Here is a 17,212-nt window from a genome sequence, read left to right as displayed (position 1 = left end):
GGAAGCATCACTACGAGCAAAGCTAGTGGAGGTTGAGCTATTTCAAATCCTAAAAGATGATGCTGTGAAAGGGCTGCACTCAATATGCCAGTAGATTTGGAAAATTCAGCTGTGGCCACAGGACTGGAAAAGGTCAGTTTTCATTTCAATCCCAAAGAAAGGCAATGCCAAAGAATGTTCAAACTACTGCACAATTGCACTCATCTCACATGCTAGTAAAGTAATGCTCAAAATTCTCCAAGCCAGGCTTCAACAGTATGTGAACCATGAACTTCCAGATGTTCAAGCTGGATTTAGAAAGGGCAGAGGAACCAGAAATCAAATTGCCAACATTTGTCGGATCATGGAAAAAACAAGAGAATTCCAGAAAAACATCTACTTCTGCTTTATTGACTATGCCAAAGCCTTTGACTGTGTGGATCACAACAAGCTGTGGAAAATTCTGAAAGAGATGGGAATACCAGACCACCTGACCTGCCTCCTGAGAAATCTGTATGCAGGTCAAGAAGTAACAGTTAGAACTGGACATGGAACAACAGACTGGTTCCAAATTGGGAAAGGAGTATGTCAAGGCTATATATTGTCACCCTGCTTATTTAACCTATGTGCAGAGTACATCATGCAAAATGCCATGCTGGATGAAGCACCAGCTAGAATCAAGATTGCTGGGAGAAGTATCAATAACTTCAGATATGCAGATGATACCACCTATATGGCAGAAGGCAAAGAAGAACTGAAGAACCTCTTGATGAAAATGAAAGAGTAGAGTGAAAAACTTGGCTTAAAACCCAACATTCAGGAAAACTAAGATCATGGCGTCTGGTCCCATCACTTCATGGTAAGTAGATGGGGAAACAATGGAAAATGTGACAGACTTTACTTTCTTGGGGTCCAAAATCCCTGCAGATGGTGACTGTAGCCATGAAATTGAAAGATGCTTGCTCCTTGGAAGAAAAGCTATGACCAACCTAGAGAGCATATTAAAAAGCAGAGACATTACTTTGCCAACAAAAGTCCATCTAGTGGAAGCTATGGTTTTTCCAGTAGTTGTGTATGGATGTGAGAGTTGAACTATAAGGAAAGCTGAGAGCCAAAGAATGGATGCTTTTGAACTGTGGTGTTGGAGAAGACTTCCGAGAGTCTCTTGGACTGCAAGGAGATCAACTCAGTCAATCCTAAAGGAAATCAACTCTGAATATTATCGGAAGGACCGATGCTGAAGCTGAAACTTTAATATTTTGGCCACCTGATGCAAAGAACTGATTAATTTGAAAAGACCCTGATGCTGAGAAAGACTGAATGCAGGAAGAGAAGGGGATGACAGAGGATGAGAAGGTTGGATGGCATCACTGACTCAATGGACATGAGTTTGAGTAAGCTCTGGGAGTTGGCGATGGACACGGAAGCCTTGTGTGCTGCAGCCCATGGGATCGCAAAGAGCCGGACACAACTGAGTGACTGAACTGAAATAAACTGAGCATCCACTAGCAATATATATTTAAAAATTTTAAACATTATACACATTTATCAATGTCAATATATTAGACGATTCATAAAAATTACATTTTAAGAAGAAGAGAATAAAAAATAAAACAATACAAATAGAAGCTTTAATATTTACTTTCTGTATCCTAATGGATTATCTTGCATGCTCTTGAGGGTACTTTTTTTTTTTTTAGATTATTGTTATTATAGACAATGAATTCTAAACATATATGTGTGTGTTAGGAGAAATACTTAGATTTCATTTCATTCATGTAGCAATCACACAAAACTCAATTAAAAGTCAAGTCTTTGAAACTTAGTAACATTTTATTTCAATTCCCAACTAGTTATTAATATAATTTGTGCTGTCACAAAAACTACAACACATCACTTTATGAAAGCATTTAATTTCCATCCATGAAGAGATCACTTTCCTTCCTACAATAAACTCTTTAGTTGAGCTCCAGTTTAATTACTTTTTAAATAATTTATACAAACTCCTTTACAAAAAAAAAATTGCCACTTCAAATTTATGGTAATATTGAAATTATTCAATTTTTTAAGATGTTCACTCAATGAATAGTGTTTACCAGGAAAAATAATAAGCAAATATTAATTCATCCTTTCTTTCAAAGATCTAAAACATGTAATTTAGGCACATACAATCATGTTTTAAAAACTCTTAAACCGAACACACACAAAAATTCCCACATTCTTTGAAAATTAGTTAATAACCAGCAATGGAATAATAATTGAAAGTTTTTGTCTCGACTATTGCATTACCGAACTTCAGGAAGCAAGTTTACAATATACTTTCTGGGCATGGTTTCTCCTGAAATTTTGCAAGATTGTGGCCTTGGTCCTTGAGTGTTAAGCTAGGACAAATTATTGGGGAAATGAAAATATGGTTTTTATAAGAGGTAATAATGCCTCTGCGTTATACTAGGGATCTTTGAAAAACCAACTGAACATATTTGATGCTTAAAAAAACTTTCCGAAGTTTAACAACAAAGACCATCAAAAATTGAGTTACTATGCCATTTGGGGGGAATATTTCATCACCAATAGGGGGCTCAGTTTCAATTTATTTATTTATATTACCCTTCTATTCGAGAAGAATTGTGGTGGTCAGAACAGTTTTGAAATGGAATATTTGTGGTCAGAAAATTTTTGAAATGAGAAGCTCAAAATAATAGAAGATTTTGAAGTCAGTTAATAAAATGAGGAAGTAACAATATTTAGGAAAAATTTAATTTGTATTGTAGGATGGTGACAGAAGAGCCATCATTCATGATAAGAAGAAATTTTAATTTCAATGGCATGTTATAATTTGCAGTGCCTTCTTCCCTTAGTTCATCTCAATTTCATCCAGGAAAGTTTGCTGTAGGAGATATTGCTCACTGTTCACTGAAAAGTAGTTTATTGTTATATTTTGTCAAGATAGGCATTAAAGAGCTAAACCTCACACTGAGGAGTACTGATGACAAATTGGAAACACGGTCCTCTCCATTGGAGGTCAGTATTGTTTAGACAGACCTGGCATAACAGCCCATCGCTTCCTTTGGCAAGTCAGAAATTTCATGGTCCACATCAGTAAAATGGGAGGAATTATGACCTTTGTCTCACAAAAGCAGCTGTGAGACCCAAAAGATTTATTGATATATGCATACCATACTGTGCCTAACGTGCAATGCATACAATTAGCAATAATTCTTCAACAAACCTATATCACGATGGAGTGAAAGCGGCCATACTCCTTGATTTAACATTCAGTCCCATCAGGCAGTAACTCTTCTGTTCACCCTGGTCAATTATGAGTTGTTAAACTAGGCCAGGGGTTTCTCTGGTATCTCAGATGGTAAAGAATCTGCCTACAATACAGGAGACTCGGGTTCAATTCCTGGGTTGGGAAGATCTCCTGGAATAGGGAATGGCTACTCACTCAAGTATTCCTGCCTGGAGAATTCCATGGACAGAGGAGCCTGGAGGGCTACAGTCCAAGGGATCGCAAAGAGTCAGACATCACTGAGCAACTAACACACACACACACACACCCAGCCAGGTTTCGTGTGTGATCTAGCAATGTAGAAGCTCAAGAGAATAAACACTTTCAAGCTCTCATCTGATTCTGATACAGCATTTGCATCTGATGCAGTTTGTATCCACAAATGTGTAGCTTGGCTGAGAACTGCTGCTAAGTCACTTCAGTTGTGTCCGACTCTGTGTGACCCCATAGACAGCAGCCCACCAGGCTCCCCCGTCCCTGGGATTCTCCAGGCAAGAACACTGGAGTGGGTTGCCATTTCCTTCTCCAATGCATGAAAGTGGAAAGTGAAAGTGCAGTCACTCAGTCGTGTCCGACCCTCAGCAACCCCATGGATTACAGCCTACCAGGCTCCTTCATCCATGGGATTTTCCAGGCAGGAGTACTGGAGTGGGGTGCCATTGCCTACTTTATGGCAAAGAGAGGTGGGATTCCAATCAGGAGTCAATCATAAGCCCTGGGTCAAGTGGAGTAGAGGTAAGGAGGAAGATTTCAGGAGGTGGGTGTACCCTGTGAATGGTAGGGCAGTTCCTCTAGGCAATAAGACGAATTCAAGATGCAACCCTCTGACAGATTGAAGCTGCCTGTTCTGGTCAGGGCTGAAAGGGTTAAATCCACAGGTGAAAGCCACAGATGAACTTCTGGTCAGCAGAGCTGATAGTGAGCTGGCCAATTCAGGAGATGATAGGAAGAAAGGAAAAAGGTCCAGAACACAGGAGGCCAGGAGAGCCAAAGAGAAACAACGAAATTTGAAGTTTTGCCCAGGACCAGTATTAGTTAATTTTGTGCATAATATGTTATTGTACTATAGCAGCTAATAATCATAGATTTTTTATGAAGTTCAGAGAAAATAATTGCTAAGGAAAGATTTGACAAAAGGGAAAGTTTTTGGTTTTTCTTTTTAATCTTTTGTCAAAGTCTTGAGGTCCTTTAGGAATAACAACAGGAGAAGAAAGAGGATCATGCAACTTTAAATCAAAGCAACTTTTTCTTTTGGAAAGAGTTTTAAGCATCCAAATTTTTCTGAAGACTAAGTGTAAATTGGTCTTCATGCATTTAGTTATATTCATTGGCACATTGAACATTATTTCACTTAGTCATTCCTTTACTTATGTCTTACATCATTAGTGATTAGCCATGGTGACGAGTGGAAGTATTTAATTTCTATTTAACATTTCTAATCATACACAGCATAAACAACACAGTGAGCTCATTTCTTCCTTTTCGCAATATACCACAATTAATTTCTCTATGGTCCTTCCACCACCACTAAGTGCTTCCTGTCCAAACCACCTTAGCTAATTGTTCTCCTAACTACATCTTATAGCATCTACCCAAACTACTGTTTTTTTCTGTTTTTTTTTTTTTTTTTTTTTTTTTTACTTTTTGGCTAGTCCAGTAAATGCCCCATGCTAAAAAGCAGTGAAGCACTCTTTTTTCCTAAACAAAAATTAAAAGATAGTTTGTATCTTCATACCCTTTGGATATCACTGAAGAGACTGTATCCTTCATGTCTCAGTCTTCTCTCTCCCTTTATTTTGACTTTGCCTCTCTGTAAGCTATTCCATCATAGTCCCTTTTGATCTGCTTAAGATCCAGGCTTGGTACCCTCTTGGTAAGGCATTAAAGGCAATGATGTCCCACATTCAGACTCTAATGCACAGCTCATAATCTATATTTACTCTATGCTCTGCAGGGAGAGTGGTGATGATTGTGGTTATAAGGGCACATTCAAATATCTACATTCTTCTTTTCTTATTCTTCAGTAAAAAGATATGACTTTGAATTTTCAGGGAGCATTTTCTTTTGAAAGACTAGGTTTTTTTCCTTCTTTAAATCTTGTTTTAGCAATAACTTGCAGTTAATATATAGGAATAACTGCTGCCAAGATCTTTCCCTGCGGAATTGACAAATCTCCCTTGACTAACAGTTGCTCTTCATTGATGATTCTGAATGTTCTTTTTTCCCACAGATTATGAACATTGGCTACCACCAATTCTAGGTTAGTCATTTGTTTCCTAAATAAACCCATCAAAGATATCACCTCTCCCACATTTCTTATACATAGAGGTCATTCCCCTCTTTAAGTTTATGTAGGTATGTGTCATCCCGCAATTGAATTGCACCCTTGAGTTTCATGCTCAGGGCAGAGTTCCAGGCAACGATTTTCAATTTTGCTTAAGCGGTAGTCAAGGATATGGCCTTTGATAGCTTTCAGAGGTGAGGGATGTGTTTTTTAACGACACGTCTGTAGAAATAGCACAGGTTCTCCAGGTCTCTACCATCTTTTTTTTTTTTTAATTCCTGGCACTTAAACATTTCTGCCTCATGTTTCCCTTCTTATAAATTAACGAGAAAATAAAACAGACATTTTAATGGATTTCTTATGCAATTTTTATATGGCACATTTAACATATTATGTGCATTTTGCTTTAGGTCTTGAAATTAAAATACACTGGATATAAAGTGAATTGGGGTGTAATTCTTTTTTAATTCAGGGTTTATATGAGTCGGGTCCAACCTACATTAGGAGGACCTAAGGAAGCCTATTAAAAATGCAGCGTTGTGGGTCTACTCCAGACCTACTGAAGCAAACGTTCTGTCAGAAGGTGATAGGGGACCGCTGTGGTGGGGACTGTTGATCAAAACCAACTGCCTTGGCCAGGCATGATGATAACCACTTGTCTGAGTTGTCTTACAACAGGAGGTACCAATATGGAACATAGTTCCACTGCCAAAAACTAACCAGGAAAATTTGGGAGGGGACAAAAGAGGAAGGAGATGACCAACTTCCCAGAATCCTTTGTGCTGGAATCCATCTTGGGAGATGCTGAGAGGAAGAACCTTGAGTCAAGACTGTGGGTCAAGTAAGACGACTGGCCAGAGACAACCCGGAAACTAACCCCATTACCAGAAGACCTGAGTCTGTGAGCCATTTTGGCAGAGCAGCTCTCCTGGCTTTTCTTAGCCTGCTGCTCTCTGACTGGACACCTCTTCACAATAAAGTCTCTTGTTTTGTCTTCATGTGTATCTCCTCAGACAATTCATTTCTGAGTGTTGGATAAGAGCTCACTCTTGGGTCCTGCAAGGGGTCCCCTTCCTGCAACAAATGTGCCAATAATATATTTTCTAAGATTAATCACGATGGTGTGATCACTGACCTGGAGCCAGACATCCTGGAATGTGAAGTCAAGTGGGCCTTAGAAAGCATCATTATGAATAAAGCTAGTGGAGGTGATGGAATTCCAGCTGAACTATTTCAAATCCTGAAAGATGATGCTGTGAAAGTGCTGCACTCAATATGCCAGCAAATTTGGAAAACTCACCAGTGGCCACAGGACTGGAAAAGGTCAGTTTTCATTCCAATCCCAAAGAAAGGCAATGCCAAAGAATGCTCAAACTACCGCACAGTTGCATTCATCTCACATGCTAGTAAAGTAATGCTCAAAATTCTCCAAGCCAGGCTTCAGCAATATGTGAACTGTGAACTTCCTGATGTTCAAGCTGGTTTTAGAAAAGGCAGAGGAACCAGAGATCAAATTGCCAATATCCGCTGGATCATGGAAAAAGCCAGAGAGTTCCAGAAAAACATCTATTTCTGCTTTATTGACTATGCCAAAGCCTTTGACTGTGTGGATCACAATAAACTGTGGAAAATTCTGAAAGAGATGGGAATATCAGACCACTTGATCTGCTTCTTGAGAAATCTGTATGCAGGTCAGGAAGCAACAGTTAGAACTGGACATGGAACAACAGACTGGTTCCAAATAGGAAAAGGAGTATGTCAAGGCTGTATATTGTCACCCTGCTTATTTAACTTATATGCAGAGTACATCATGGGAAATGCTGGGCTGGAAGAAGCACAAGCTGGAATCAAGAATGCCTGGAGAAATATCAATAACCTCAGATATGCAGATGACACCACCCTTATGGCAGAAAGTGAAGAGGAACTCAAAAGCCTCTTGATGAAAGTGAAAGTGGAGAGTGAAAAAGTTGGCTTAAAACTCAACATTCATAAAACAAAGATCATGGCATCTGGTCCCATCACTTCATGGGAAATAGATGGGGAAACAGTGGAAACAGGGTCAGACTTTATTTTTTGGGGCTCCAAAATCACTGCAGATGGTGACTGCAGCCATGAAATTAAAAGACGCTTACTCCTTGGAAGGAAAGTTATGACCAACCTAGATAGCATATTCAAAAGCAGAGACATTACTTTGCCAACAAAAGTTCGTCTAGTCAAGGCTATGGTTTTTCCTGTGGTCATGTATGGATGTGAGAGTTTGACTGTGAAGAAGGCTGAGCGCCAAAGAATTGATGCTTTGAACTGTGGTGTTGGAGAAGACTCTTGAGAGTCCCTTGGACTGCAAGGAGATCCAGCCAATCCATTCTGAAGGAGATCAGCCCTGGGATTTCTTTGGAAGGAATGATGTTAAAGCTGAAACTCCAGTACTTTGGCCACCTCATGCGAAGAGTTGACCCATTGGAAAAGACTCTGATGCTGGGAGGGATTGGGGGCAAGAGGAGAAGGGGACGACAGAGGATGAGATGGTTGGATGGCATCACTGACTCGATGGACGTGAGTCTGAGTGAACTCCGGGAGTTGGTGATGGACAGGGAAGCCTGGCGTGCTGCGATTCATGGGGTCGCAAAGAGTCGGACACAACTGAGCGACTGAACTGAACTGAAATGATTATATTATATAAACGATACAAGAAATACTATATATATTAGCAATGGTCCCCAAATGATTTTTACGAAAAGTTAAACTTCAGTAGCATTAATGATGTCAAATTTATCATTCAGTCCTAAGGCTAAATATTCACCACTCTTTCACTTTTTAGCTATTCAGGAAACAAGGTAGAGAGTTGAGATAGTTGATAAATAACTTTGTAAGAAATATTGAGAAAGTCAAAGAAAATAATTTTTTGCCATGTGGTGTTTAGTTTGAATTATCCACAGAAAGACCTCAGTTCAGAGCATTACCTTTCTTTTGTATAAAAATGAGTTAAAGATCAGAGGTTGATGGACTGTCTCATTTACATAAGATACACAATAGAAAAACAGGAAACAGAATTCATGGGGCTGACAGAAATGCTGGGGCTGAACAGTTATTTATTTTGTTTGGCTCTGATTTCAGCAGAGTTAAAGGATAAGCCATGTTCATTAGCACTTATGAGCAACACCCCAAATAACCTCTAGAAATGCTATTAAAACAATGTGGTTGGGGAGGTGGGGAGTGACTGGTTGTGCTAATTGTGCTTCAATTAACACTAGAAAAATGAACCCAATTTGATCTAAAATTCTGCAAGAATAATAATAATAAATTCCCCTAGGTAAATATTCTGTGGTATACTGACAAGTAGAAACAACCCAGAAAAGAGAATTTTAGGCCTTTCAAATATAAAGAGGAGAGCCACTTCCACTTAATGGGTAATTTTATATTATTCAAAGAAAAAGACAAGTCGAAGGGAGGTCATAAAGTTGTGGTATATATTTATCGTAAAGCTTTTCTGGTTCAGCTGGTAAAGAATCCTCCTGCAATGTGGGAGACCTGGGTTTGAACCTTGGGTTGGGAAGATCCCCTGGAGAAGGGAAAGGCTACCCACTCCAGTATTCTGGCCTGGACGAATTATACAGTCCATGGGGTTGCAAAGTGTTATTCAGGATTTATAATTAAAGATAATTAAAGGGTTTATTTAAAAAGTCAGGAACTTCCCTGATGGTTCAATGGTAAAGAATCTGCCTACCGATGCAGGCGACATGGTTCTATCCCTGGTCTGGGAAGATTTCACATGTGGTGGAGCAACGAAGCCCATGCGCTACAACTACTGAAGTCTGTGTGCAGGGAGCCTGTGCGTCACAATAAGAGAAGCCACCATAATGAGAAGCCTGTGCACCGCAACTAGAGAGTAGCCCTCGCTCACCACAACTCCAGAAAAGTCCGTGCAGCAATGAGGACTCACTGCAGCCAACAATGAATAAATAAATAATTTTTAAAAGGCAGAGTGCATTTAGGGCCTAGGTATAGGACATAAAGTAGAATAAGCAGTTTTCCTTTTTCACGTCAATGTATTTCAAACTATGTATAACTTCATTTCGGAGAAGGCAATGGCACCCCACTCCAGTACTCTTGCCTGGAAAATCCCATGGATGGCGGAGCCTGGTAGGCTGCAGTCCATGGGGTCGCTAGAGTCGGACATGACTGAGTGACTTCACTTTCACTTTTCACTTCCGTGCATTGGAGAAGGAAATGGCAACCCACTCCAGTGTTCTTGCCTGGAGAATCCCAGGGATGGGGGAGCCTGGTGGGCTGCCATCTACGGGGTCGCACAGAGTTGGACACGACTGAAGCGACTTAGCAGCAGTAGCAGCAGCATAACTTCATTTGGAGATGATAGTCAACGTATATATGTGAAGCTCCCCGAGTATGAAGTCATGTTAGTATCCAATTGTTGTAAGAGGTTACCACAAATTTTGTGACTTAAAATAAATTTATCGCCTTAGTGTTCTGAATGCATGTTCCTCCAGAATCTCTAGGAGAAAAATCTGGTTCCTTACTTAACCCAGCTTCCAGAAGATTTCCAAATGCCTTGGCTCCTAGCCCTGTATCACTCCAACACGCTCTTTCGTCTTCATACTTCCTTCTCTAGTTCTGACCTCCCACTTATAAGGTTTACATTGAGCCCACCAGGATAATCCAGAACATTCTTTCCATGGCAAGAACTTGAGCTGAGTTCTTGCTCGGCTGCACCACCCTTTTATAATGTTAGGTGTCATGCACAGGTATCAGGGGTTAGGACACGGACATCTTTGGGAGGCCGCTATTACCACAGAAGCCCAGATCAAAAAACCATGCCAAGAACTGCTCCCTTCTGCTTACTCTACATTATAATACCTGTGTGCCTGCTAAGTTCTTGGTCGTGTCTGACTCTTTGTGACCCCATGGACTGTAGCCCACTAGGTTCCTCTGTCCATAGGATTCTGCAGACAAGAATACTGGAGTGGGTTGCCATGCCCTCCTCCAGGGGATCTTCCCAACCTAGGGATCAAACCTGTGTCTCTCACGTCTCCTGCATTGACAAGTGGGTTCTTTACCACTAGCGCCACCTGGGAAGTCCTATTATACAGTTTGGGTTTTATTTTTTCTAAACTCTTACAGTACTTATTACCAATGTATCACAGAGGATCTTACTTTCCAGGGTATGTACAGCTGTCCATCAGTATCCACATGGCATTGGTTCCAGATCCCATAAATACCAAAATCTGCAGCTGCTCCAGTTCCTTATATTAAATGATGGATACAATCCCTTCTCTGTATTCACAGGTTTGGAGTTTGATGAAATGGTTGACTCTGCAGATGCAGAACCCTCAGATACGAAGGAGGGACATTATTAAATATCTACTACAGGGAAAATAGTCTTATAATGTGGCTGCTATAACTTTTAGTGGAACTTCTTTCTTCATCGATTCTAGGTTGTCTGGCTGGCCTAATAATTAAATTAACCTAAGATGGATCAACAGGAGAAAACCAAGTTTAATTTTGTATGTATGGGAACCCCAAAGTAGTAAGAAGTAACTAAAGCAGCTTCTATACCTTTTAGACTGAGGAGCAATACATTTGTGAGGAATTGACAAAATAGAGGGGCTTGGAAGAGTTCATTAATGAAGAAGTAACCAGGTGTGTTTATATAATCTTCTCTGCTCTGAATTCCCTACCTATAGTGATAAGGATGTCTCTCTGCTGCTACAAGGTATTTTCATATGAGGGATTTATTTCCTGCTTTCAGGAGGACAAATGAGGGTCAGAATGTCCTTCTTGCCCCTGATATTTCTTAAGTAACTTTAAAGTAGTCAATATGCTGAAGTGGCATATTTTGCTCCCCTTCAGTATAAAGCAACATGGAAACTACATCCCCTATGCAAATAATGTATAATAAAGAACTAATTATTTATATTTATATAGAAAGACATAGAACAAAAACTTTGCTTCTCATATTGCTATATACAAATAAAGTCTGTCCTTTTTCTTTCAGTACAAGTCTGTCTATTAAACATCATTAAGGTATAGTATGTAAGATCTATGAGTTCACAGTGATCAGAGCAAAGTTACTTGAAGAAGAGAACTAGATCAATAAAATAATATTCTGGTTAAATTTTCAAAGTTTAATTATATTAATGATTATATAGAAATTAATATAACAAGAATTTTATTACTATGATATTTTTGCTTAAGACTAAGAAAATGAAGAATAGCTTTAGCTCCACCATTAGATTAAAAAAGTGAGGTTTAAAGATCAATATTAATAGAAACAATAATTTGATTTGCTTTTTTCTCTCTGTAGATAGACTCGGTTATCCATTTATCCACCCAATTAGTCAACATATATTAATTGAATGCATACTGTAGTCTAGACACAGGAGTGGTAGTGCTACAAAGTCAAGTGTATTATGAAGCCTACTTTTTAGCTAAGAGTTAGTGACCTGACAAAATTTAAGTAGAACAGAGCTAAAGATTAATTATAATAAAAGTAACCGATGTGAAACTGACAGTGCTTTTAATAATAAGATCAAATAAAAGACAATAAGAGTAGAAAGGTAAATCTTAATTTTGTATGTTTTATTCTAAACTGGGAAAATGGCTAAAAATACTGAATTGGAATATTATAACCTGATAATATATAAAAGATTCCTTTTTAATGAATCTTATATTAATATAAGATTAATTATAAACATAAATTAGTAAATATTTAATTATATATACTTTGACTATCATTCATTGAATTTGTAGCTTATTCAGTAAGTATTTATTAAGCTTCACTTATATTCCAGGACAGTACCCAAACCAAAAAAGTAAGGACCCTGCTCTCAAGGAGTTTACATTCCAGAGGCCTAATACAGTCTGCTTCGACACTCCAAATATTTCAGTACATTTTCAAGGTAAACACTGCTATCAAAGACAGAACTAAATAAGGGCATGATAGGCTTTGGCCCTGGAATTCTTCAACTCTGGCTGTACTTTTGGGCAAAGGCCATTAAGGGTGCAATCTTACACAAGTTATTTAAACAGTCAACTTTGTTTCCGCCTGTGTATAAGTGGAATGGCAATAGATGGGTTCTCCTGGAGATTAAATGAGATACTGTGTGCCGACTACTCAGCAATTATTAGTATTACTGCTTTGGCTTCGTGGTTTCAAAAAAAAAAAAAAAAAAAAAAAAACGTGCCTGCTCATTAGAATCACCTGGGGATCTTTAAAATCATTCCAAAGCTCAGGCCAATTAAACCCAGTCTCTGAGGGTGGGACATACCAGTCAGCGTTTTTTGAGCTCCCCAGGTGTTTCCGATTTGCAGACAAATTTGGTAACCGCGGCAGTTTGACTCAATGATATTTCATATTTGCCCACCCACCTGTCTTTACCTGAGGAGCCAGGAAGCCTCACGAGCGGAATGAAAGATAATCGAGATGTACATCTACATCTCTCTGGCCCATCTCGTGACTCCCATCCAAATCTCTTTAAATCTCTCCGAGGGGAGAGGGAATGGGAGGGAGACCTGACCTCTACGGCCTGAGCACAGCTGTTAGGTTTAAGGAGACCCGTAGGCACTTAGGGAGAGCTGACACCTGCGGGGGCTGCTGGGCCTGCTGGAGAAGGCGAGAGCAGGGAAACTCAGCCCTCCCGGGGGCGCTGGGCTCGGGACTGAGGCCGAAGACGCGCCGAGAGGGAAGACTGGCAGCTAGATCCTCCCCTGGGGACGTGGGGCGGCCAGGCCCGCGCGGCTCGGGTGGGCGCTATCCGTGTGCCCGCTCTGCCCCCGCCCGGCCTCTCCCGCCCGGCCCCGGCCGAGGCCCCGAGCGGACCCCGGGCGAGCGGGGCGCGCCGCGCCGCCCGCCGCCATGGAGTCAGGGCCGCCTGGCGGCTCCGGGCCCGCGGAGCCGGGGCCTCGCCTGCGTGGCTTGCGCGGCGCGGACGCGGCGGCCTCGGCCTCCTCGCTGAGCCGCTTCGGGGCCGAAGCCGGGTGTCGCGCGCCGGCTGTGGCGGCCGTGTTGCCGGCGGGGGGTAGCGGGGAGAGGATGGGCGTCCCCACCCCGAAGCAGTTCTGCCCCATCCTGGAGAGGCCGCTCATCAGCTACACCCTGCAGGCCCTGGAGAGGTAAGGCGGCGCCGGGCTCGCCTCGCGGTCCCCGGCCCGCCGCTCCCCGCCCAGGGCGGCCCGCGCGCCGCACCTGCTCCTGGGGCTGCGCTCGCGCTGGCGCCCGCCCTGAGCGGACTGCGGGGCCGGACTCCCCCCGCTCAGGCCCCATTCCTGTTAGCCCTTCACAGAAGGGGAGCCTGGAGAGGCGCCACGGAGTCCTTTACTGCCCCAGCCGCCGGCCTGTGGAGTCGCCCTCGGGAGTGCTTGGGTTAGGGCTGGGGACGTTTAGTTCTAACTCTGGGCCCTGTGTGCGTGATGTGAATTTTGGGGTGCAGCTGGAGCGATTGGAAGTGGGGGAGAAGTACAAAGGTCCACATAAGTGTTGCTGTGGTGGTTAAACTTCCAGAAGGCAACGTGGAATGAGTTAGGTGTATATTTTTAAAAGTATCAATTTTAAAGAAAAAGAATTCTGGGAAGGCCTTGTTGAATTAAAAATAAGACTTTTTTTCGATTTTTACATAATTTGATCACTCTTTGCAACCCAATGGACTGTAGCCCACCAAGCTCCTCCGTCCATGGGATTCTCCAGGCAAGAATTGGAGTGGGTTGCGGTATCCTTCTCTAGGGGACCTTCCCACCCAGGGATTGAATCTGGGGCTCCTGAATTGCAGGCAGGATTCTTTGCCAACTGAGCCATCAGGAAAGCCCAATTTGGTCACAGCAGTAATACAATCCTAATAGGAATAATAACTAATCAAAACCTCCATTTTGAAACAGAGATCATTCTTGGTCCTATTACAGTGTGTGAGGAATTTATGGAATATGATGATGTTGGGGTATGTCTCAGGAAATCCTTGGAAACCCTGTGTTACAGGGGGATATATATGGGTGCTTCCTAGCCGTTTGCCAAATGAAAGCCATTGTATTGGTTAAAGAATGGGGTTCCACAGGCTGATAATAGTTTTTCTAGAGCATGGAGCTAAAAGACCTAGGGCATTTCATCCCGAAGGGTAAATTATGGAAGCTCTTGTCTTTTGGTCCTAAGGACTTAAAGGAGGCCCCACCGCTCAAGTTTGGCCCTGAAATAGGATAGGGAAATGTTAAGAAGCATGACTAGTTTAGTTTTCAGTGGAACAATGCCGTGTAAACGTTTATTACATGTCGACTTATCTACCCAAAGCAAGTGAAACTGTATGGCCCCACAATGGAAACATGAAAGCGAAAGGGGGTGGAGCAGGGAAGAGAACAACAAACTCGGGAAGAAAGGCAGTCTAGAACCCATACATTTCAGCAGGCCCAAGGAAGTGGAGGCACAACGGTCAGGTAGAAGAGCTGTGAAGGAAACAAGTTGATGGAAGTCGTAGAACCCTGGAAAGGCCCAGGAATTAAAAGTACTGTTTAAGACAGGGCAGACAGATAGCAACTGTGTGCAGTTGTAGAGACAGCTGGTTGAAACTTTCAAAAGAGCAACTAGACTGCCAGATACTTGTCAGAACACTGGAGGCTTCACCATTGGCCAAGTGAAGTGTTCCATGGCCATAGAGAAATTACGAGCAAGGGTCTCATTTTCCAATGAGATCCTTAGCGCCTAGGGCAGACTAAAGGAAGTATTTTACTTTTCAAACATGCTGCACGTTAAAGCACCTATCTTTGCAAAATTGAGAAGTTGGAGGAGACATTGAGAGGTTTGCCTTGTGAACCGTCTGGGACTTCATATTGTTTTTCTGCTTCAGTTGAAATTGGAAAAATACACATTTTTTTTTTCCTAGTCTAGCCACCTTTTACTTGTGTGCCATTGAAATTTCTTTAATGATCAGATTAAATGAGATTTAAAAGAATCCCTGAACTCACACAGATCTCAGACATAATGATGAAAGGCTTTAACTGGTGAGATGGAGGTTCCACGTCTATCCAAACTAGTTTAGTGTGGGTGTATATTACAATTAGCCTTTATATGTGTAGCAGTATATATGTGTTTAGTATACCGAGATTATACAGCTTGTTCAGATCTCTGCATTACAGACATTATACTGAAAGGATCAAATGTAAAATAATTTGTAGGTTGTACTAAGAACAAAGGTCTTTCAGAAGTTGATTAAAAACATTTTTAGAAGTTTTAAAGTTTCATTCTGGCTTTTTGCTAATACTAATGCTAAGTCGCTTCAGTCGTGTCCGACTTGATGCGACCCCATAGACGGCAGCCCACTAGGCTCCCCTGTCCCTGGGATTCTCCAGGCAAGAACACTGGAGTGGGTTGCCATTTCCTTCTCCAATGCATGAAAGTGAAAAGTGAAAGTGAAGTCGCTCAGTTGTATCCGACTCTTGGCGACCCCATGGACTGCAGCCTACCAGGCTCCTCCATCTATGGGATTTTCCAGCCAAGAGTACTGGAGTGGGGTGCCATTGCCTTCTCTGGCTTTTTAGGGGGAAATAAAATGTAAATTGAATCACAGATTATAACTTAAAGAGAACTTTGATTTTTTTCCTTTTTGTTAATGAGGAACTGAGGTCAAGGGTATGAATCCTTTACATAACTATGACCTGAGTTTGTAAAAGGAATCACTGCTGTAAGAAATCATGTGATAGTGGTATTATTGGCAGGGGCATAAAGCTCTGACAATTAAGTTGTGGAATCTACTCACAATGGATCGAGTGATATTGACATTTTACTGATTAAAAAAATATATATTCCCAGGTCTGAAAGAGAAAGTAAAAATTCCGGCTAGCACTCTAATTTCTGGCTTCAAATACTTAAAGAAAGTTAACCTGGAATAGTTAAATAGAGTCAAATGGCAACTACAATGAAAGCAAAAAAGAGAAGCAAACTTTGGCCATATTTATTCAGATTCATGCTGATGGTGGGCTGGGTAGAAATTCCTGTGACCATAGATTTGAACAAATTTAGGCACACTTCTCTCTCTCCATAGCTCCTGAGGCTTCCTGAGTTCTTGAGGACACTGCTTAAGATGTTCCTTGATAAGGTTTCATGCTCATCAAAAAACATTATTATAAATTGGCTTTCCATAGAAATCTTTTATAGGAAGAAAATTTGCTGTTGTGTTGATCAAACAGTTTTCCAGACATTGTGATAGTAATGTATATCATTGTATATTAATACGTTGGCATTCAGATTCATGTTTCAGAGCCTTTTAATTTGGTTAATATGAGTTGGTCTCCATGAGTCTGATAACTCCAGATGAAAAATTCATTTTGTCAATTTGTATGTTATGGCAACCATGGATTTTGAGACTCGTTTGCTTTCTTATTACTTGAAAGATTGATGAAAGTCCATTTTTAGTAATAGTTTAAGACTCCATGGTGTTTTTCAATGTGTTAACGTCTGGCTTATTTGATCTTCTGAAATTTTCTTTAATATTTTTTGTGTACTTAAAAAAATTGTTCTGTCCCACTGAATTCCTGAAAACCACTACAAACTCTGTTAGTGTAAGAGAATAGAAAGCAATAACTGTTAATCCAAATGAGCAATATGGATAGCTTTCATTAAGCTGAAAGTAGGAATGGAGTAGGGAACATAGGAGAAATATTTT

At 41.0% G+C, this 17,212-nt stretch overlaps 1 protein-coding gene across 6 annotated transcripts in view; it reads left to right on the top strand.

Moving 5' to 3' along the window:
• Window positions 1-12,991: 12,991 nt before the first annotated feature.
• Window positions 12,992-17,212, top strand: part of CRPPA (CDP-L-ribitol pyrophosphorylase A) — a 362,372-nt gene continuing 358,151 nt past the window's right edge. Inside the window, exon 1 of one of the 6 annotated variants that reach the window (XM_044946504.2) lies at window positions 12,992-13,682. In XM_044946504.2, the coding sequence (XP_044802439.2) occupies window positions 13,426-13,682 (257 nt within the window). In that variant the 5' untranslated portion in view covers window positions 12,992-13,425. The remainder of the gene's footprint in view (window positions 13,683-17,212) is intronic. The other 5 variants (XM_045166361.1, XM_025290931.3, XM_025290928.3 and 2 more) reach the window with 5 other exon arrangements.

Source organism: Bubalus bubalis, chromosome 8 (genome assembly GCF_019923935.1).
Source record: "Bubalus bubalis isolate 160015118507 breed Murrah chromosome 8, NDDB_SH_1, whole genome shotgun sequence".
Classification (NCBI taxonomy): Eukaryota; Metazoa; Chordata; class Mammalia; order Artiodactyla; family Bovidae; genus Bubalus; species Bubalus bubalis.
The sequence above is the reverse complement of the archived record's forward strand: the minus strand, read 5'-3'. Positions and strand labels throughout refer to the sequence as shown.